The sequence below is a fragment of the Phoca vitulina genome, unplaced genomic scaffold (genome assembly GCF_004348235.1).
Source record: "Phoca vitulina isolate PV1807 unplaced genomic scaffold, GSC_HSeal_1.0 scaffold3, whole genome shotgun sequence".
NCBI classification, from domain to species: Eukaryota; Metazoa; Chordata; class Mammalia; order Carnivora; family Phocidae; genus Phoca; species Phoca vitulina.
In genome coordinates, this window is record NW_022589706.1 from 44,541,648 (window position 1) to 44,564,443 (window position 22,796).

General features: G+C 34.4%; 1 protein-coding gene across 25 annotated transcripts in view; it reads left to right on the forward strand.

Moving 5' to 3' along the window:
* ADGRL3 (adhesion G protein-coupled receptor L3) overlaps window positions 1-22,796 on the forward strand; it is an 829,014-nt gene that overhangs the window by 709,635 nt on the left and 96,583 nt on the right. For all 25 annotated transcript variants that reach the window (XM_032400452.1, XM_032400458.1, XM_032400455.1 and 22 more), the window contains 2 exons: window positions 8,751-8,960; window positions 11,937-12,157. In XM_032400452.1, coding sequence (XP_032256343.1) covers window positions 8,751-8,960; window positions 11,937-12,157 — 431 coding nt within the window. The remainder of the gene's footprint in view (window positions 1-8,750; window positions 8,961-11,936; window positions 12,158-22,796) is intronic.

Below are 22,796 nucleotides of genomic sequence, written 5' to 3' on the forward strand. Positions count from 1 at the left end.
GTAGAGCATGCAACTCTTGATTTGTGGTTGTGAGTTCAAGCCCCACATTGGGTGTAGAGATTACTTAAAAATAAAACCTTAAAAAAAATGTTAAGTATAGAATACAAAGGATTTTACTTAATGTCATTACCTAATAGGTTTTTAGACTTGTAGGAATTAGTTCCCATCTCTCCAAATATGCCCCTCCACTTTGTATCTAGAGACTTATTTGGTGGACCAGCTTTTTATTAGTCAGTTCTTTTGCATCTGTGAATTCATCATATAGGTTGTCCATGTCCAAAATATTCATCATTTTTAAACACTTCCAAGCACACTGGTTGTTAACATAAAGTAGAACACTATCAAGGATAATGGTTTTAAAGCACTGAGGTAATTTCACTTTATGATTTCAAGATTGGATTCCAAATAAGTCACAGTTTTAGTAAAGAAATGAGACAGTCCTGTTTAACTTGATTGCCTTTGGTAGTGACATTTTCTTTGAAAATAGTCTTAAATCCCCCCAAAATAAGTCATGTTTTTCTCTGTATGAGATTTTGTCCTAATCTACACAGAACTTCATGCAACTCAGGTGAAATCAGTTTACCTTTTCTAGGTTCCTTATAGCTTTTTCAGAGTACATCAGTTTTGGAGAAACATCATAAAAATTTCTCTTACTATAAACTTTTTCTTCATTCTCATCTGTCATATATTTCAAAATTAGGGAAAGACAGTCTTTTTGTCCCACACTGTCATTCAGATTTGTACATTTCTTCCAAATTTCTGAAGCATCTCTGATGGCTGGGATCCTTTTATGTCTTGGGGAGGGCTTTCCAAGGATTCAAAAACATAGTACTAAAACTAGGATAGTCCTGAGTAAACCTAAACAGTTAGTTACACTCCCACCAATCTAACCCTACTGCATACTAGTTGAATCATCTGGGATAAATTACTTACTCAATGTGCTTCAGTTTCTTCATCTATAAACTAGAGATAATAATATCACATCGTGATGTTTTGTATGATTAGATATCCTAATAAAATAAGCACTTCCAACAGAATATTAAATTTTTAAGTTATATTTTAGCTATTATTATCATCATCACCTTACTTAACTCAGAAATACTAAGGATGGAACTTTGTCTGCCTAGCTTCTTTTCCTACCCTCACCCCAGATACTCCTAAAATCTTCTTATTTACTGCTCGATCATTTCATTCCTTTAAGAAGTTCTAACTGATCACTAAACAGTTTTTGGTTTATCAACTTTAATCTACCCTTTTTAACCTATTACTGTGTTTAACTCTCAACTCCAGTAAGCTACTTAGTTCCTACATTTTCTACTATTTCCTTTTCTGTTTCCTTCTTTATGATAGTTGTAAGTTTGGCTCACCAAATATGGTGAGATTTTATTTATTTATTATTATTATTTTATTTTATATTTTTAGAATGGGAGAGAAAGGGGGGAGGGGCAGAGGGAGAGAGAGAGAGAATCTTAATCAGTCTCCACACCCAACCAGAGCCCAAAGAGGAAGGGGGGGAGCTTGATCTTACAGCCCTGAGATCATGACCTGAGCCAAAACCAAGAGTGAGACACTTAACTGACTCAGGCACCCAGGCACCCCATATTTTGTTTTTTTAATTCAAAGCAAGAAACTTTCAAATAACTTAGAGTGTGCTATGCTGATTTGAACCCAGGGAGATTTGCTGAATAAGTTCTATTGAATCCAAAGGACAGTTGGTTATGGATGTTTTTGTGACCTCTTACTTGCTAGTGTTTCTCTTTTAGCAATTAAAGCCTGAAAATGTTTAGATTTTTTCTTTAATGTAATACAAACTTGAAAATTTTTTGCTAAGTTTTTGGTTAATTTATTGTAAAAATTCTAAGAAATGCAGTTATATTGCTCTTCTCGCTGGGTTATTCAACTTTGACATTCATCCTGTTCTGTAACAAAATCCTAATTTCCTGAGTCCATTGAGCCCTTTATTTTCTCAAACATTTGCAGAGTGAACTTTGTGTCTGATGACCTGGTTCCCAAGAGTTAGAGCAATGCTAGGAACTGATTTACAGAGTTTATACAACATTTATCAGAAAATAGTCTTTTGTAACCCTACTGACTTATGTGATACATTAGTAGCAAGGCAAGTGCTCATATGTTTGCAAAAAAGAAAGAAAACTTATTTTAGCTATGTTACAAATGTTTCAGAACGAGATATGTTTAAGAGGCAATTTAAAAATCATGTTATTATGCTTTAACAAATCTGACTGAACATTTAAGTATACACATTATTATGCAGAAAGTAAAACAGGTTATTAATAATTACTGGCCCACATTTAGTAATTACTATAGGATGATTTTCATGTAGTGTCTGGAAAATGCAACTTTCTAAAATTTTGAAAAAAGAAAAAACATCTAGAGGTTTTCAAAATTAATTCATATAGTTTGTGCCCCATCCGGAAACACTTATGCAGTTAAAGTGAAAACCATTTCAAATCTGTTTCTCCATCTTGTTTGTTGACTTGCCTTTTGGACAATAAAGTTAGAAACATCAAGATTTCCACAAAAGGTCTTAGTGTACTTGGATTGAATTATTATAAATCATAAGACAAAAGTCACATTTCCCTTTTCTGTAAATTTGGATTTAGTTTCATTAAATGTACCTATTTGTATATTTGAGTGTTTTACATTGACAGAGTAGCTTTCACAAAACATCATTGTTTAAGACATTTTTATTTCCCAAATATGACACTCACCCTTTTGTGGTATTTGAGTTACTCAGCAAGCTATCCATAGTGATAGGACAAAGCAAATTCACAGAGACAAACGGAAAAGGGAAAATCAGAAACTTTCCATAGGTTTTACAAAATATTTGGCATTTCAGATATGAATAGAAACTTCATAGAAAGCCTGAAAAATAAGTATTGTTTTTAATAAAAATTTCTTTGTAGAGAGGATAGAATTATTTCATTTCCCAAAAGTATCTTCTTTCCAGATATCGTTTTGGGAATCACTCTGTCATTCTGCTTGAAGATTTTCTCTCACACCTCACCATCTTCTCTTTAGAAGTTAATCTCCTTGAAGTTTTTGATTTTTTGTATTTAAAAAAAAATTTTTTATGAGTTTGCAAGCCATTCTTTCCAACAAATCATACTAGTTTATGAATGGTACACCCTCGGGGGGAAAATATTAGGTATATATCTTCTGTTGCTACTTTGTCTTTTTGTTATAACTGAAGGAAGAATATAAAGGTGAAATTAAGCCCCTTTATCTTTTATTATTCAAAAGTCATAAACACATTTGTATGGTAATGAATGTAGAATTCAAATTCTAAAATTAAAATCTGGTTCCTTTGGACGATGTAGGAATTTTGTGACCTTAATTCGTCAGTAACACAAATATTATTAGTTAACATAACTAAATTGGCAATGTTATCAAGTGGACTTAGGTAATTCATCAGTTAGTTGGAATAATGTTTTGTGTCCTTAGTTAACATAATATTAACATTTATTTTTGTTATGGTTATTATTTTTCTGATCCATCCCTTATCATTTTTATAAACTTTTGATTATTTATATGAAAGTAGCTGCCAAACAAGGAAATAATTCAGACTGTTTTCAGATTTTTTTAAAAGATTTTATTTATTTATTTGACAGAGAGAGAGCACAATGGGGAGGGGCAGAAGGAGAGGCAGAAGCAGACTCTCTGCTGAGCAAGGAGCCCAAAATGGGGCTCCATCCCAGGGCCCTGAGATCATGACCTGAGCCAAAGGCAGATGCTTAACTACTGAGCCACCCAGGTGCCCCTGTTTTCAAATTAAAAAAGGAAATAAGAAACATTGACCTTGTGTAAGAATTACATAAAAGATCCCACATTTCTCAAAACAATCAATCAAACAAAAAAATTGACTTTCTCACTTTCATATATATATATTTTTTGCTTTCATATATATTATCTTAATTACTTATCATAAGAATCTGAAGCCTTATTTTATCTCTACGTGTATGAGGCTTTTGATACTCAAAAGGTTAAGTAGTTTGTTCAAGGTAATAATTGTGAAATTGGACTGACAAGGTTAAATCCATGCCTTTAAAAGGACTCTATGATTTACTCCTGAAGTCTTCTTCCATGCATAGTTTGGTCTCCATTGTCATAATTGCTTAACAGCTTGACATTTCGACATATCTTAAGATATTATGGTGTAACAACTTTCTCATTCTCCAGCTCTAATTTTATCTTTTACTTAAGATCTTAGAGTAGGTGATTTAAGAACCCGAGATTTAAGAGTCCCAAAGATTGTGTAATGGGCAGCATGATACAACTTTTAGGTTATAATTGAAATCCATTCTAGAAGGTGGGGATAATTTAAAGAGAGATTCATTTATTTAGTCAACACATTAATTGTGCATCCACTCTATGGTAGACAATTTTGTAGGACCTGCGGATACATTGGTGATCAGAAGAGATAAAACAACTTATTCTCTTGGAATGTACCTTCTAGTGGGGGATACAGACAATCAACAAGCAACATTAACAAAATATATAGTGTAGATTAAGTGCTGATGAGAAAAATAATGCAAGGAAAGTAATAGAGAAAAAGAACAGGGAAAAGGTGTTCACAATTTTTTAAATATGGTGACTCAAAAAAATGCTCTGTGAGAAGGTGACATTTGAATGAGGGACTGAAGGAGAGTAGCAAGTAAGCCATGCAGCTATCTTTTGAAAGGGCATTCCAGGCCAAAGGAACATCAAAGGCAAAGCCTCTGGGACTAGAATGTCTTCAGCATATTCACAGAATGGAGCAGGCCAACTAGGTGGAATGAACTGAATGAAGGAGAGAATAGGAAATGATATCACAGATATGCAGATGTTACAGTGCCTTGTAGACCCTTGAAAGACTTTGGTTTTTACTTTCTTTTTTTTTTTTAATTAACATATAATGTATTATTTGTTTCAGGGGTACAGGTCTGTGATTCATCAGTCTTATATAATACCCAGTGCTCATTACAACACATACCCTCCCCAATGTCCATCACCCAGTTACCCCATTCCCCCTCCCCCATTCCCTCCATCATGCTTCAGTTTGTTTCCTAAGATTAAGAGTCTCTTATGGTTTGTCTCTCTCTGGTTTCATCTTGTTTCATTTTTTCCTCTCTTCCCCTATGATCCTAAGTCAATCAGAGAAAGACAATTATCATATGATCTCACTGATAATGTGGAATTTAAGAAACAAGGGGAAGAGTGGTTTTTACTTTCATTGAAATGGAAAACATTGGATGCCTTTCATCAATGAGTCATATTACCTGAATTATATTTAAAAAGAATTTCTCTGCCCTGTTGAATATAGAGGGAAGGGGGGCAAGGGTCAAAGTGGGAAGATCAGTTAGGAGGCTATTAAAAAATGGGTGGCTCCAACCAATTTGGTGTAGTTGAGGTGATGAGCAACTGCCAGATTTAGAAGACAGGGCCTACAAGATTTCCTCAGGGATTCTTAATGAAAGAGAAGAATCAATATGACTCCTAAGTTTTTGGCAAGAATACCTCAAAGAGTGAAGTTGTTGTTTATTGAAATGGAATAACAGAGGGAAGAGAAGTTTTTCTGGATGGTAGAGGGAGAAACAGGATATGATGAGGGGCTCATATAATATTTGATACCTTTTTTAACATCCAGTGGAGATTAAATGAATGCAGAGCTATACTGACATAGAGAATTCAGCTCTAAGGCATTTGGTCTAAGCAGAGGGGATTATTGCCATCATTCAAAAACAAATATTTCTTAAGCATCTTTTTGTGTCAAGCCCAGTACTAGGTGCTGGCATATAACATTAATAAGATATAAAATTAATAAGGCCCATAATGGTATATAGTACATATTGTAGGTGATTAAGTAATATAGCGCAGTGCTCACAAACGTAGAACTTTGGAAATAAGAATACGTGTGATCCGTTATCACATTGTTACAACCATACCTAAGAGTTTCATTCAACTGGTCATCCTCTTGAAGGGTTTTTGTTGTTGTTGTTGTTGGTGGTGGTGGTGGTGGTGTTTTTCATGGCTTGGCCTCCTGGAATTTCTGTTATGGTGCACTGTTATAAAGAGGGCTATTCTCACAGCTCTTTTTGGCATTTAATATCCATTGTTCTATTCCTTTCATCTTATTTATAAAATTCAAGTGTTGAGTTGTGTTTGAAGGGTGCTGCTCTCGCAGTATAGTACACACAAGGTAGTTGGTGCTGATGTTTTCTGAGCTAGACGGTAATACCCGAAAGGCGAATTAATCAGTAGACTTTTGTGTTCTGTCTTTGAGTGTAATGTACTTTTTGTACTGATGTTTTGACATCTGGTGTTCTTCTCTTAATAACTCTGCATGGGGTTTTTGAAGGACTTATGAAGGCACTGAGTAAAGTAAATACATTTCTAATAATGCAACTACCCAGACAAAGGCAGGAATTTTTTGGTTTCTTCTTTTCTTTCTTTCTTTCTTTCTTTTTTTTTTTTTTTGTTAGTGTTTTAGTTCTTTAGGATACATTTGAGAATGTGTTATACCTGCCATTTTTCCCATTATAGAAGACTGCTGTGCTGAACATTGGTGCTTGATACTCAATCACAGCATCTTTCCTTTGAGTCAAAGAAGAGAGCAAATAGCCCTCTGTTCAGGGAACCAGGTAGCACTAACCACTTTCCACTCTCAAACAGTAAAAGTAATTTAAGGTATCTGAGACCCAACACGACTTTAGTAATGTCCCCTGGAGAACAAAGCAGTTATAGCGAAATTTCATGTAGTTTTCTTTCATGATTTGAGCTCCTTCCGAGAAATATATCTAGAGTTATGCAGGAATATTTCAGAACTGTTTCACTGACAGTGTTCTAGCAGAGTTCTTTATCAAATAACTGTGAAGACTTACCTGGCGATTTGAGAAGACCTATGATTTAGGTTACAGCATAGTGACTGGCTTGTAAGAATTTCCATATTCAGAATAATCTTTGTATGAGTTTTGTATAAAGCAGAAAAGTATGAAGTTTGAATAAAAACAAACAACACTAGAAAACCTGGATATTTATGTATTTTTTTTTTTTTTAAGATTTTATTTATTCATTTGACAGAGATAGATACAGCGAGAGAGGGAACACAAGCAGGGGGAGTGGGAGAGGGAGAAGCAGGCTTCCCTCAGAACGAGGAGCCTGATGCGGGGTTCGATCCCAGGACCCTGGGATCATGACCTGAGCCGAAGGCAGATGCTTAACGACTGAGCCACCCAGGCACCCCTGGATATTTATGTATTTTTAAAGTGAGCTAACAGTGTGGAAGACAATTAAATGTAGTAATTTCCATCCTAAAATAAAAATCAGTGTGTATGATCTACACAGCTGAAAAAGATGTCAATTAGAAACACATTGCTTTGTTTTCAACTAAAAAATTCCCCATGCTTATGTTACACTTTTACTACTTAAGCATATATCCATAAAAATCAATGTCATTGTTTTGTGTTTTTTAAAATTTTGTATAAATGGCATTATACCATATAGGTCCTTTGCCACTTACACTTTTAAAAAATCTAATACTAGGTTTTTGAGAAGTATCCATGTTTGTGACTATAAATTTAGATCACTGCTTTTCTATTATTCTTCAGAATATCATTTCTATAAATCAACCATTATTTATTTGTTCCCCTACTTATGGAAATTAGGTCTTCAGGGCTTTTCAAGAAACCTACAAAGAAAAGAAGCATTGATAGTCATAGACAGTTTCTCAACTGTGCTCCAACATCTTGGCATACTGATATGTTGGGCCACTATAAATTCTAATGCTTCACAGAAGTGGTTTTGGGTAGAGGCAAACTACCATAGGGAAGGAATAGAGTTTGGAATCTTAGAACAAGGACAGAAATGAGATAGTACACAGAACAAGGTACATGAAAGGAATGGAACTCACAGGACTATTTTAACAGAGCCCCCCAAAAATCCAGTTTTAGTACAGAAGCTTTTATGAGCTTTTTCTTTTTATTAGCCCTATCTGTTTTATGCTGCTATCGGGGATAGTAATACTGAATGCTTATTTTCCATCTGTGTATAACAGGCTCTATTCATGCAAAACCCTTCAAAGATCAAACTTCCTGATCTCCTTAAGCCATTCAATATGAATATAAATCCAGTGAATATCCTCATTCTTTTAGATCTTCCACTAAATAAATGGTATGCATATGTGGCTGTTCATCAGAATTAACTGGGAATCTTTATAAAAATGCATACTTTTATGAACTCAACCTTGGAAATTCTGATAAAGAACTTAAATGACAGAACAATTGTATTTTTTTATTAAAAAGTCCCTTGGTAATTTAAAAAGCATTTTAGTTGAGACACCACTTCCCTAAGTGTATAACTTAATTTTTTAGAGTATTCCTTAGTGCAAGTTGTCAAAAAAAAAAATAGCCTATAAAAGTGATATGAGTTGAAAAAATAAAGCTTTTTCCTGAAATCGTAGGCCAGAATTATGTTGATTTGCTTCAACTATTTGTATCCTGAAAATACATATAACCAAGAAAAGTGCAAACACTATTGTTATCCCTGAATATCAAACTGATTTACACCTCAGGGAGAATATTAAATGCTTTACCTATGACCTAGAAAACCCAAATAATTAAATTATCTTATTCACTGTGTGTGCATAGGATATGTAGTACATTATGAAAATCACGCTCCGTGAATCCAGGTCCTCATAAGACTTCACAATTTGTTATGCATAATTGCAACTTATGGCTTTTCTGTTGTATTTCCAGCACAGTGATGCAGTCCATGACCTTCTTCTGGATGTGATCACGTGGGTTGGAATTTTGCTGTCACTTGTTTGTCTCCTGATTTGCATCTTCACATTTTGCTTTTTCCGCGGGCTCCAGAGTGACCGTAATACCATCCATAAGAACCTCTGCATCAGCCTTTTTGTAGCTGAACTGCTCTTCCTGATCGGGATCAACCGAACTGACCAACCAGTAAGCAACTTACACTGATAATAGGAAAAAATGTCTCCATTTCCAGCTTTCCAGTACTTGAAATATTCTTGTTTGAAAGTACCCTCTCTTCCAGTTGTCTAAGATAGTTATTAATTTTCAGATCTTGTTCCATTTTCCCTTTTTTTTTAACCCCATTATTGTAAAGAAGCAGTGAATGTTAGGGATGTATGACTGTCTATTTCTTGAGAAATTCTGTTCATAACCTTGCCTTTCTCAAGAACCGTGTCTCCTCATTAGTTTGTGTGTGTGTGTTTTGTTTTGTTTTTAAGATTTTATTTATTTGAGAGAGAGAGAACAGCAAGGGAGGGAACACAAGCAGGGGGAGTGGGAGAGGGAGAAGCAGGCTTCCCGCCGAGCAGAGAACCCGATGCGGGGCTCGATCCCAGGACGCTGGGATCATGACCTGAGCCGAAGGCAGACGCTTAACGACTGAGCCACCCAGGTGCCCCATGTTTTGCTTTGCTTTTATCAGAACAGAATATTGAGGAAAGTTAAGTAAAATCATTTGGGGAATGGAAAGGTGTCTTTCCTAATATATATAACTGTCATTTTTCAAAGTTTATCACAGGCTTTTTTTTTTAAAGTCTATTTATTTTTTTAGTAATCTCTATACTCAAAGTGGGGCTCAAACCCATGACCCCAAGATCAAGAGTTGCATGCTTTTCCTACTTAGCCAGCCAGGTTCCCTATCATATACTTAAAAAAAAAACAAAAAACAGTTTATATCATATTTAGAACATCTAAAGTGAGTTTTTTGAATTGACATATTTGGAAAATAGTTCAAACGATAGGTCATTTTTAGAATTTATAAACTCTTCCCAAATTTTGTTTGACACATTATATTTGCACAAGTTCTGTTTACATCTATAATGTCAGCTTTGTACTTTACTACAAACTATGTTTAGTCATATCAGAAAATAAAGAAGAGGAGGAACGGAAGGAAGTAGGGGAAGAAAGGCAGGGAAAGAGGCAGCACTAACCAACTGCTTTTGGTAAAACCAAACAGAAAATATGAGTAACAGATAGTATCTAATTACTCAACAGACTCTACGCCTACTTATACTTTTTGTGAGGCCCGCTCTATCGACTTAAGATTCATAGTCCATGGTCGGTCTCATGACTAAAACTATAATTGAAAAGAAAACTTCCATTTTTTAGAAGACGTGTAGGCATAATAAATAATTCATTCACTTAATGCTGTTCTCTGGTATGTGTCCATAAGTATGGAGTACTTTACAATAAAAATGCAGTTGGATTCATGTTTGTGATTACACATTCATGATTAATGGCTGTAAAGGGTACAATTACGGTGATTATACTTTTAATTGGTTATCATATACAAATGTGACAGCTTTTCCCATAAATGCATACATATGAATAAGCAATCAAAGAGCACATTTCTTTTCCCAAAAAAGTAAAGCCTTCTGATAACAAAAATTAATAGTTGAAGTTCTAACTCTAAAAAACAAGAAATGGAAAACTGTGTTATTTTCCAAGAAGAAATCATTTCATTCTCTTGTTAACCTGCAATTCAAAAGCTGTGTGATTTCTTTTCATTTAGAAACCGTATTCTTACTTTTGTTTCCTGATATACATATGGTATGATAAATTTTACCACATGTTTCGTACTGCACAAAACCAACTTCTGACAAGTAGCATAGAGAACAAAGATTGATATGAAAAGTTGGAGTAGAGTGCATCTTAGCTCAACTTGTCTTTCTTTTTGTTCCTGGATAGGTGTCCTCTTCCTGACTCTTAGGTGGTGGTTAGGCTCTGCTTTCTCTCTAACCTGCTGACATTGGACATCCTCATCTCCCTTCATTGTCATCTCTCCCACTCAAGGAAACTGACCTGCCCTTTGTCTCTTTCTCAAGGATCACACTCATCATTGAATCCATTATAATCTGATAATGTCTATAAATTTGTTGCCCTTTTCTAGTAGGAGATACAGATTTTAGTTAGGATTTCTTTTTTTTTAAGATTTACTTATTTAGTTGAGAGAGAGAGAGCGTGCACATGGGGGGGCGGGTAAAGGCAGAGGGAGAGGGAGAGATCCTAAGCAGACTCCATGCTGAGCATGGAGACCCACCAGGCTTGATCCTACAATCCCCGAGACCACGACCTGAGCTGAAACCAAGAGTCAGAAGCCTAACTGACTGCTCCACCCACGCGCCCCTAGGATTTCTTAAATAAAAAATAATGACCCCCACTTCCCCCCAAGGAGTGAGAATTTCAGAACTGACATAAGAAAATTAATATATGGTCAGATGAAACTTGTAGTGCCTTAGAGAATATGCCAAATTAAGGACAGGCTGCCTTTTTTGACCAAGCTTGTCTAGCGCAACATTTCTTACAATAACAGAAAAATGAGAGAAAGAAAGCACTCTGGAACATTTTATTTTATTTTATTTTATTTTAACCAGACCTACTTTTATACTTTGCAGCATGAACTTCCCAATGCCATCTTAAATCCTTTTTGAAATCAGGCAGGGAAGAAGTAAACCAGCAAATAGTAATAACGAAGTAATGACCCCATCACAAAATACTGTAATTATTACATTTTTTAACTTTAAGAGCTTTTATTCTCCTTGGTTTTAATGTTTCTTTTTCATTTACAGTTGAAGAACTTAATGATAGAACACACATGATTATGGCCAAGAAAAATAATGCATGAGATACTGTTTTTAAAACTTTAGACTAATTTCTGTAATAAGAAAAAATTAATAAAAAATAATAATAATGTTTCCTTATTATCATCCTATGCTGTCATCTCTAAGCTATTATTAATAAAATGTTAAATGTGGTTTTAATATCTGAATTGTAAGAATCTTGTCTAGATTATTCTTTTGCAGACCTCTTATGTTACCGCAGTCTTGATAAATGTTTATTTTGATGTTATGGTAGTTGAGAATATTTCGTTTGGTTGTTACTGGAGTCCTTTGTTCCCTTCCCTAGATTGCCTGTGCCGTTTTCGCTGCCCTCTTACATTTCTTCTTCCTGGCCGCCTTCACCTGGATGTTCCTGGAGGGAGTGCAGCTCTACATCATGCTGGTGGAGGTTTTCGAGAGCGAGCATTCCCGGAGGAAATACTTCTACCTAGTGGGCTACGGGATGCCCGCACTCATCGTGGCTGTGTCAGCCGCGGTAGACTATAGGAGTTACGGAACAGATAAAGTGTGAGTTTATCATTTCTTTTCTCTTTTTCCCTCTCTTTTGAAATCTAGTTGAAATAAATGCTTTGGATTTTCTTGGAAGCTAAGGTCTTTATAATACCTCCCAGCAAGAAATGATTGAACTGGAGAAGCAACTGGGGATAATTCAATTCATGGTTATACTTTTGTTATGATATAGAAAGAGAAGAAAAATCCTGAGATTCAGTAGGATGCTGTTTAAAACAGCTTAATTTTCCCACAGCTACATCAGAGCCTTGAGTAATTATAAGAAGATGAGTGCTTTAATATCTTTCAGAGCATTGAGACATTTGTCAAATGAAGAACTAGCTATGTCAGAAAGTGTGTATTCAGAGGACAGTGCAGTCCCTGATATTAATGGCTTCTCTTCTTCCTGACCTGTCAGTTCTAGTCACTGGAAAGAAATTTATATCATTAACAGAAAGAAAAACAATAGGAGCAGGGGCAGCTTGTTATTCCCCCTCCCCTTTTTTTCCTAGGTGGGTATTGGGTTGTAGTGATGAATGTTATTTTCACTATACACTCAGATTGGTGAAACATACATGAAGTGATGTCCAGCATACTGGAAAGGAATTCAGTGAAAAATATTTTTGTAATCCACATCAATATAACAGTTGGCATCCTGAGAATGAATGAAAGTTTCAATAGAAAAAGATTAGAAAGAAGACCAAGATAGAGTTCCGATGAATGCCCACATTTAGGACATAGTTTGAGGTGGGGAAATAAAAATAAGGACAGACAAGAGACTTAAAAGAGAATGAGAGCCTTAAAAGAGAATGAGAAGGCCATTTCAAGATGGTGTTTCAGAACACCATCTGCGGTGTTCTATATCAAAGATAATTCAAGTAGGATAAGCACTGAGGAAAAATTATTTGTCCTTTGCAACAATTATTCTGACAGTGCTGGAAGCAGAAGCCAAATTGGAAGTTTCAAAGAAATAAGTCAATAGCAAGAAAGTAGAGTCTTAAAGTATTACCTATACCCTGAAAAAGTTTGATTGAGAAATAGTGAAAAGATTAACTTGTGGTTACAGTAATGAAGAAGAATTTTTAAAAATGAAGTCCAAAAAATGTCTAGGGGTGGGAAGAATCAGTGTGATAGGAGGAGATTAACAGAGGGAAAATATCTTATGCCTCATTTGTATGTAATATATAGAGAGGCTGAATGAAAGTGAAAGGTCCTAAAGGGATAGAAAGGCATAAGATTATACATAAGATTAAGAAAACCTTGATTTAATACAGGAAGTGGCTTTGCAATTCACCTAGCCCAAGACATTAATTTTACAGATGAAAAAATCAAGGACCAGGTAAATTAATTGCCTTGCCCGTGGTTATAGAGCTAGATAGTGGCAGATGTGTGATAAAATAAATCAGATTTATTTCCACTAAACTAGGAATGGTTTTGGAAAAGTAAAATGACCCCTCTCTTCTGAGATGAGTGTGAAGGAAAGAACAGATAAGATGAATTTCAAAGTGGAACCACTTTTCCATCAAGTAGAAGAAGCTGACTTTTGCTGTGTGAGTAGGCGAGGTCACGTTGAGAGGACAGGAAATTTGAAAAGTCTTGAAATGAGCACTATGGAAAATGTGTTAAGGAGTCAATTAGACATTAATAAAAAGATTTCCAAGCAGTAGTGAAAGCTCAGATGAGGTTAGATAACATCAATTTGTACAAAAGTTAATAAGCCAAATTTCATGACTTTCCACCAGCAATCAGCAGCCTGAATATGCTGGCAATAAAGCAGCTCACTTCCCAGAAGAGAGGATTCATAAGGAGGGAAGACAAGCAGAAGCATTATTCGGAGCATAAAGTAGAATATGTGTTGGTTCAGAGGCACCAACAATACAGTTGAAAGAAGACCATCTCACTTCTGTTGAATTTTTCTTTCTTTTTTTTTTTTTTTAAAGATTTTTTATTTATTTGAGAGAGAGAGAATGAGAGAGAGCGAGTACATGAGAGGGGGGAGGGTCAGAGGGAGAAGCAGACTCCCCGCTGAGCAGGGAGCCCGATGCGGGACTCGATCCAGAGACTCCAGGATCATGACCTGAGCCGAAGGCAGTCGCTTAACCAACTGAGCCACCCAGGCGCCCGAATTTTTCTTTCTTTAGTACAGGAAAGGCTATAAAAGGCCATTTGTCTAAACATAACTAATAGTAATTATTTTTTAATCCAACCTTTATGAATTGTGGTCAAATCTGAGTTCATTTTGTGGATCCCAGTGACAACTTTGGAAAGAATTAGGATTAGATGAAAACATTAAAATGCTTGCTTCTAAGGACCTCTGAGGTGAGGGGAAATTAGGTAGATCAGACTTTTTTTAAAAAATAATACCTTTACTGATATAATTCACATACCATAAAATTCACTCTTTTAGAGTGTATACTTCAGTAGTTTTTAGTACATTCACAGTGTTATGCACCCATCACCACCACCTCATTTTAAAACCTTTTCATCACCTGAAAAAGAAACCCACTAGCAGTCATTCCCCTTAGGTCATAGGATTTTACATTTTAATTAATGCATATCCCCTCTAAGATATCAAATTGAGTGATATAGTGATTTGTGACCTTCTACTATTCAAATATTGTTCTTAAGAAATTCCATTTTGCTCTCTTGCAGCCCCTGATTTGCTTTTACATGTTGTTGTTTTTATCTTTTTAGATATTTGCAAATTTTCCTGTTCCTAAACTGACTCAAACTCACTTGCTTTGCGTTTTAATCATTTATTTTGAGACCAATGTCATTTTCTGGATAGTAGGGATCTATCTTTTCTTAGAATCAATAATATGTAAGTCTCTTGTGACTGTTCAAGCTTTGGCCATCATTGCTTTAATTTTCTGCACCAAAACTGAAGCTCTCATTTACTGACATTATTACTGTGTGGGAATAGAGGCTAATTTACTTCCCAGGCACCGTTTTAAAATAAGCCTTCATAATAGTTCAGTTCCACAATTATGATATTTCCCAACACAAAGAGCAGCAAAGCCGATATAGAGAAAAGGGAAGATAGATGAAAGAGGGAGAGAAAAGAATAAGGAACATTGCTTTAAAATTCTATCACAGGCAGACACAGAGTGTTTAGTGTCTCATTTGTACATTGTAAATAAATCGTCTGCAGAGGAACCTTCCAGAATACATGGGAAAAATGTTTAACTTCTACCAATTGGGAACGCGTCCAATCCAGGGTCTGTTTTGCCCATTGAAGAAGCAGGTGTGGAAAAAGAAACATCATTCAGGCATTTGTATTTACTTGAGAAGCTGAAATGAACAGATCATGTTTTCCATCAGGAGTTTAATCAAGATATCTTCTCAAAGAAAAATATAAACAATGAATTTTTACACAACTCGAAGGATTTCTGCATGTAGAATTATATACCTTGTTCCTTATTATCAAATCTGTCTTTGTTGTTCTGGTTTCTATTACTATCGTCGATTGCTTTTATTTGACTGTTGATGGCATTCCTGACTGCCTGTTCATCTCATGACTTTTTCTCATGTAAATCTATCTCAAATTGTGCTGTTGTTTTTTTGTTTGTTTGTTTGCCAGTGTTACCTTCTTATACGCTACATTGATGTTTTTAATACAAATATATAAAGTCCACAGTCTTAAATAAACTGGAATTAGCCAGAATTCAGGGAGACACATATTTTCAGCCCTTTTCTGTAAATTCTTATTAAGCTCAATACAATGAATTTTTATGTCTCAGAAATTTATTTCACTTATTTTTGGAACTTTGTTATTAAATTTTTACTTCAGTTTCAACCACTCAGAGTACATCTAGAATAAACCATTGAATACATATTATACTAATCCAAATAATAATAAACATTCTTCCCTTTTCTTTCCTCTTAATGTATCTAATTATATTTTATTATACTGACAATGAGGTTTTATCGCTGAAACCTTTAACAACAGTAATAATAATAGCTTACAATTCTAAAAAGCAGAGATTCATATCAATGGTAGGAGATAAAATTAGAAATAAAATTAGTTTTGTAGGTTAGATAACTGTTATTTTGATACAGATAGTGGTAACTATCATATTCCATCTGACTGGTGGATTATGATGTGTTTTCTATGAAATTTTAGGGTTGTTGAACTGATTATTATGTACAGAACACATACACACAAAGCACACATAATTTGATTTTGAGAAGTTGCTTAGTTTGCCATCAATTTGCAAGGCTTGTAAGAGAATTTTATTATTATTTTTTGATGTTGTTTAATCAAATCTTTTTATCTGTACGGACATTATCTCGAGAATGTATTTAGAATTACATTTAGTCACAATAATTGGACATTTAAAAAATTAGATTAGAAGACCAGTACAATCATAAAAAAAAACAAAACAAAACAAAAAAAACAACTCTCAGCTAGTGGACCGCAGTTCTAAACTGCACTGTTAACAATGGGCGTTTATTCAATTTTATCTCTGTTTTTTTTTATCTTCCCTTAGTCTCTCTTATACTCTTATTCATATGCACATTCAGTGAAGCCATCCAATAAATGATACTGTCAGAAGATAAAAGCTGGCATTGACTTAGCAATAATTTAAACATGGCTGATTTAGAAATTCTGTGCTAGATACTTTTATTTTATGACCTGAAACTAATTAGTTCATCTAAACTTTAATTACCTCAATATTATCAAAAAAATGCAAACCGTTTTAACAGTTAATTTTTATTTAAAGAGAACATCACATTTATAGTTTATACCGCTTTCCTCACAATCCAAGTATACAATGGAAAAAAGAGTGGTTAATGTGATGGGTAGATTGGAAAAGGAGTGGGAGCAGGTTCCAGAAGGAAGGAGGGCTCTGGAAAGGAGTGAAGCCTGAGGAATAGCCCAAGACTTAAAATATGGGCTTGAAAATTTGTAAGGGGTTTCCAAAAGATGTCAATTAGGTCATAAACAGTTATAACGAATCAGAACATCCTTGAGTACTAGAAGCATAACCAAGGTCTTAAAAATAATTGAAATCAAATTTTATGATCTGAAAATTATTGTAAGTCATCTATTAAGTCGTATTTGTCTCCCTAGCTCACTAGTTTAAGGACAACTCTAAAAGAGGTAGGATCTCCTCTGCTAGTTAAAAGCCATTCCCTGCCCCCACCCCCAGTTTCTTATTTTCACTTCATTATTCAACCAATATAATCATTTGGGTAGAAAAGTGATTATTGATTCTTTAAAATACCAGATTATAGTATTATTCAAGAAAGAGCTGAGCCAAAGAACATTGAACCTGATGAGGGCACCTGGCTGGCTCAGTCAGTAGAGCATGAGACTCTTGATCTTAGGGCCATGAATTCCAGCCCCACATTGGGGGTGGAATTTACTTAAACAGACAAACAAACAAAACACATTGAACTTGATAGTATCTACAAGTTATATGCACAGCATGTTTATTTAGTATGTTTCACAATTTCGAAGCACTTCAACCCACTCACAGGAAATTATATATTAATTTGGAGTAGTTCTCCAAGCATATTATTATATGTTATAAAATATTCCCACTTGTAACATTTCATTGATATGAAGCATCCACCTTACTGAACATGTTATTACCTTGATTTTAGGTTGACCAATGGGAAATAGGATAGATAATGAAGAAGTATTTTTCACTAACATATATCAAGACGATTATTCACTATGTGTGTGAGGAATACTGTGTGTATATATGTTATTTTATTAAAGGCCAAGAGCATGATTTATGTGTATGTGTATTAGAGATTGACGGCTTATTGTGTCATCATTTCATCACTTGGGAACCCTATGATTGGGCATAAAATTATCATAATATATAAGAATTTGGGGTTGAGAATAATCTTTTCTGTTAAGGAGTTGGCCATACCAGAACTATTTAAGAGAACATCTGGATTGCTGTCCTGTTATTTACAAAATGTAGTTAAATGTTGGCCCTGAAGTTGAATGTTGGTCTTAAGTTCTTATTGGAACCAAAGAAATATGATAACTTCCACATCTAGACATCACTTTGTATCATAACTCCACCCACTAGAAGTTTACAGTAAAAAAAAGACAGATAATAACATATGTTGATGAAGATGTGGACGAATTAGAGTCCCCACATATTCCTAGTGGCAATGTAAAATTGTGTAGCTAGCTACTTTGGGAAACAGTATGACAGATATTCAAAATGCTAATCATAGTTATTATATGACCCAGTAATTCTAGGTATTTACCCAAGAAAAATGAAAATCTAGGTTCGTTCAAAAACTTGTATATGAGTGTTATTATTTATATTATCCAAAAAGTGGAAACACTTTCTCCAACATTTGATGAAAAGATAAACAAAATGTGGTATATCTGTATGATAGAACATTATTTGGAAATGACAATGAATGAAGTATTGATGCATGCTACAGGATGATCATACCATAAAAACATCATGTTAAATGAAAGAATCCAGTCATAAAACACTGTACATTGTATGATCCCATTTATATAAAACATCCAGAGCAGGTAGACCTTTAGAGAGAAAATTATAGTGGTTCCTAGGACTGGGGAGTGGGTAGGGAAGCCATTGTGAGTGAATTTGGTAGAGACAGTGAGGAGTGACTTTAGGTGGGTACAAGGTTTCATTTCGGTGCCATGAAAATATTCTAAAGTTAGATTGTGGTGATAATTTTACAACTTTTAAATAGACTAAAAACATCGAATTGTATATTTAAATGGATGATTTATAATATATTATATTGCAATAAAGCTGCTTAAAAATACTAAAATTTTTACTAACTTACCAAGAGATGACTTTATATTTTAAAAGATTGAATATTTTTACTTGAGACATGTTTCAACAATCTATGCTTTCTGTACAGCATATAAATTTCTCATCTACTCATTGAGAATTTATAAATTTCAGCAAAACTAGAACTTTCATTTATTCTGTAACTCATTGTTTTCTTTGAGAAACACATAGTAGCGCCAGGAACTTCGGAGTCAGGTAGACTAGGATAAAATTTGGCTCAACTAATTATTAGTCATGTGGCTATGGGCAAGTCACTTAGTTTTCCTGAGTTTCATTTTCCAATCTATAATGTGGCAGTTATTATGTAAACACCTTGCAAAACTCTTACAAAGTTTGAGAATATGTATTTTTGCGTATGTGAGTAAATACATATGTATATATGTCTGTGCATATGTATGTATATATATTTAAGCAAGCATATGTATAAAGTCTCTGGCATATATAAACATTTATTAAATTAGAACTATTATTATTATTGGTACTCTTATTTGGCTGATCCAAATGAAGGAGTACAAACTTTATGATTAGCAACATTGTTTTAGTTGTAAAATAAGTTGTATTAAAAGCATCCATTTATAGAGTTCTGTTTACAGTTCTTGTGCTGCTGCCTCTATTAATTTAAGCAACGTGGGACTGTGGGAATTATTCCAACATTTAGTATTAATAAATTAAAACAGATAGTGCTTTTCTAACCCTTGTAGTCCACCATAAAAAATGTAGGATGTATTTTGCTGAAGAAATAATGAAAAACTTAGTTTTTAAGAAAATAACATATTGGGGACATGAAGACAACATAACCTGCATTTTATGTATGAGATCTAGTTTTGAATTCTAAGATCCAAAACTGTAGCTGAACCACAAATGCTAGTCTTGACTACCACGGGTCACAATCCATTCCCGCATCGCTCTGCCAATATTTTTTCCAGTTCATGTACTTGCTCACAAAGTATTTCAAGATTAGATGCATGAGTGTGCTGTGATGAAAATGGCATTAAAAGAACCTAACAGACATATTACGCAGTAAGCTTAGAACTGGAGTTACTATGCCTGAAGTATATATTTGTCCCTTTTCCTCTTCTCTTCCTTTTTTTTTTTTTGCCCCAATTCTCTTTATTCCTTTTTTTCTCTCTCAATCTTCCCAGATATATGTAGTAGAATTATAAAGAGATCTGCATATGTTACAGAGAAAAAAAAGATTATATATTATATAAACACTCATAAACAACCTGATATAATTAAGCCTTGTAAATTTTATGGTCTAATAGTAGCCAAAGATTGTTTACAGGCTACATTGAATACTCACCAAGGATGGCTCCATCTGAGATTTAGGGTCCTGTAGAAAATGAAGCAAACACCATTGTGAACTTATGTTATTTCAAAAAACTGGTGAATAGTCAGATGTCTACTTTGATAAGAGCGAATTAAATAGGCGACAAAAATACAATGTCCCAAAGCATTTTAATGACACTATATTAAACATGCTAACTTAGAATAAGAAACTACACTCTGGTAATGTTACTGTCATCTAAAAGCTTTGTAAAACATAGGTTTTAAATGGCATTTATTTATGTTGGGTAATTGGTTTACCATTTTTCTAAATACAGAATCATACATTTTTAAAATGACTGATGAAAATAAAGTGGTGAGTAATTTAATAGTAGAAGAGAATAAGCTTTAGAAGTACGGTTTTCGGTTGTCCTGTTTTGAGAAATTAAGTTGTTTCATTATTTTATTTTTCTCTTTTCTGAGTAAACATGAATGTGGTACTTGCTGGATTGGTAACAGACATTTTTGAGGAAGACTGATCCAGATATCAGCATGTTATTATTTAATATGCAATAATGTTTCTTAGATTTTGGAAGACAATAATTCTGGAAGAGAATAATATGTCCTTCTGGATTAGCACCAGTTCTTTTTTCTTTAAGATTTTATTTATTTATTTTACAGAGAGAGAGAGAACAAGCAGGGGGAGCAGCAGAGGGAGAGGGAGAAGCAGGCTCCCCGTTGAGCAGGGAGCCCGATGCCAGGGAGTAAATACATATGTATCCCCCAAGAACCTGGGATCACGACCTGAGCCGAAGACGGACGCTTAACCGACTGAGCCACCCAGGCACCCCTCACCAGTTCTTTAGAATATTAAATTAATGTCGTAAGACTTTATCAAATATATAACATTATATGTTGCTTTTACGATTTGAAAAAAAATGCTACAAAAAGAGAATTTTTGTGACATCTTTGTATTTAGGCAGATGAGAAAAAAAAGTCAAGCCTTATGATATATGACAAGTACTCCTTTGAATTCCGAAATATGTCTGGTCTTTTAAGATTTTTCAGTATTACTTCAAATAAGCATGTAGTAAGGTTAGAAAGTACTTGTTTTTCAACTGCAAGTCATCTCTTTTGTTACAGTACTGCTATAAACATACTTTATAAATTATATTCATATGACTTTCATTAAAAAAAAGAAATTGACATATCTTAAATATTAACAAGAATGGTATATTAAAATTAATGATCTCACAAATTAAATGTTGCTTAGTGGATAAAGGCAATTTTCAGATAAATTATATTCTTCAATAGCAGGTCTGTCTGGCCATTTGCAAGCTGGACTTTACTGGGCTTAGTGTAATAAGTTGTTCTCTAGCATTTGTCTCCTCTTAACTAGTACATTTTCACTATATCCAACTGACATTGAATGGCCTAGACTTCTAGAATACCATGATGTGGGATATATATGCCCAAGCATATAATGAACACCCCACATAATATTCTGCTTTACCTTCAAGCCAGGGTGAATTCTTCCAACATTGGCACAGGGAACTCATGGCAGGAATCATGCAAACTTTTAAGGTAGTTAATGGGAAAGAGAGGAACTATAGAAAGCTCTGAGAAAGCCAGCATGTGGCCAAAAACAACAGCAGGTATGGCCATATGGCAATCGAATTAGAAAAGGGATTTTGCCACACTGCCTTCCAGAAGATAGTCAAGCCCAGGCAGCTCTCATGAAGGGATGATTTACTTGGTACATTTTAAGTGTTTCATATTGCCTCTTACACTGTTCAATTCCAAAGGGAATTTAAATCTATTATACCAAATAGATATTGAAGCGTTTTCTTAAAAAATAAAAAAAATAATAACTTCTAAAGTAATTTCAGTTCCACATTTAAAGATCACTGTGCCAAAAGCATGTTTATTTCCAACTAAGGATTTGCTGAAACTGTTTTCAAAAAAGTAAAGCTTTGTAAGGCTAAAATTTAATAACATTATTTTATTTTAAGGTGAGATTATTTAACATTTTAAAATCCCCTACCTAGTCTAAGGTACTCTGTAATAATATAATTTAAATTATTTGTATAAGAAGCACTTAACCTGTAGAATAACATTTTTCAGAAGAAGCACATTTTCCTTTAAAAAGAATTTGCTGAAAATGTGTTTTACTTCTCAGATTAGCTCTTAAAAACTTGTTTGACCTACAAAGGAACAGGGGCTATACTAGGAACAGTCATTTTAAAATTTATTATTAGTATTCTATCATGTTATAATTTCAGCAGAATTCTTGGAGTGTGTGTGTGTGTGTTTGCATGCACAGATGCATGTGTGTTCACATGCATCTGTAAAATGTCCATGCTTTGTCTTTTATTGTTCTTATCTTGAGGGAAAATACTGTCTTTGTTGAGAACAAGAGAGACTCACGAACATTCCCCTGCTCTGGTCTTCCCCCCTCCACACATACACACACCTTTATTAGGATGATAACAAGCTAGCCTATGGTCAGCATGAAGATAATGTTCATATTTCAAACTTGAATTTTCTAATTTGTTTCTGCTTATTGGCAGCACCATACTTTTATTATCCAT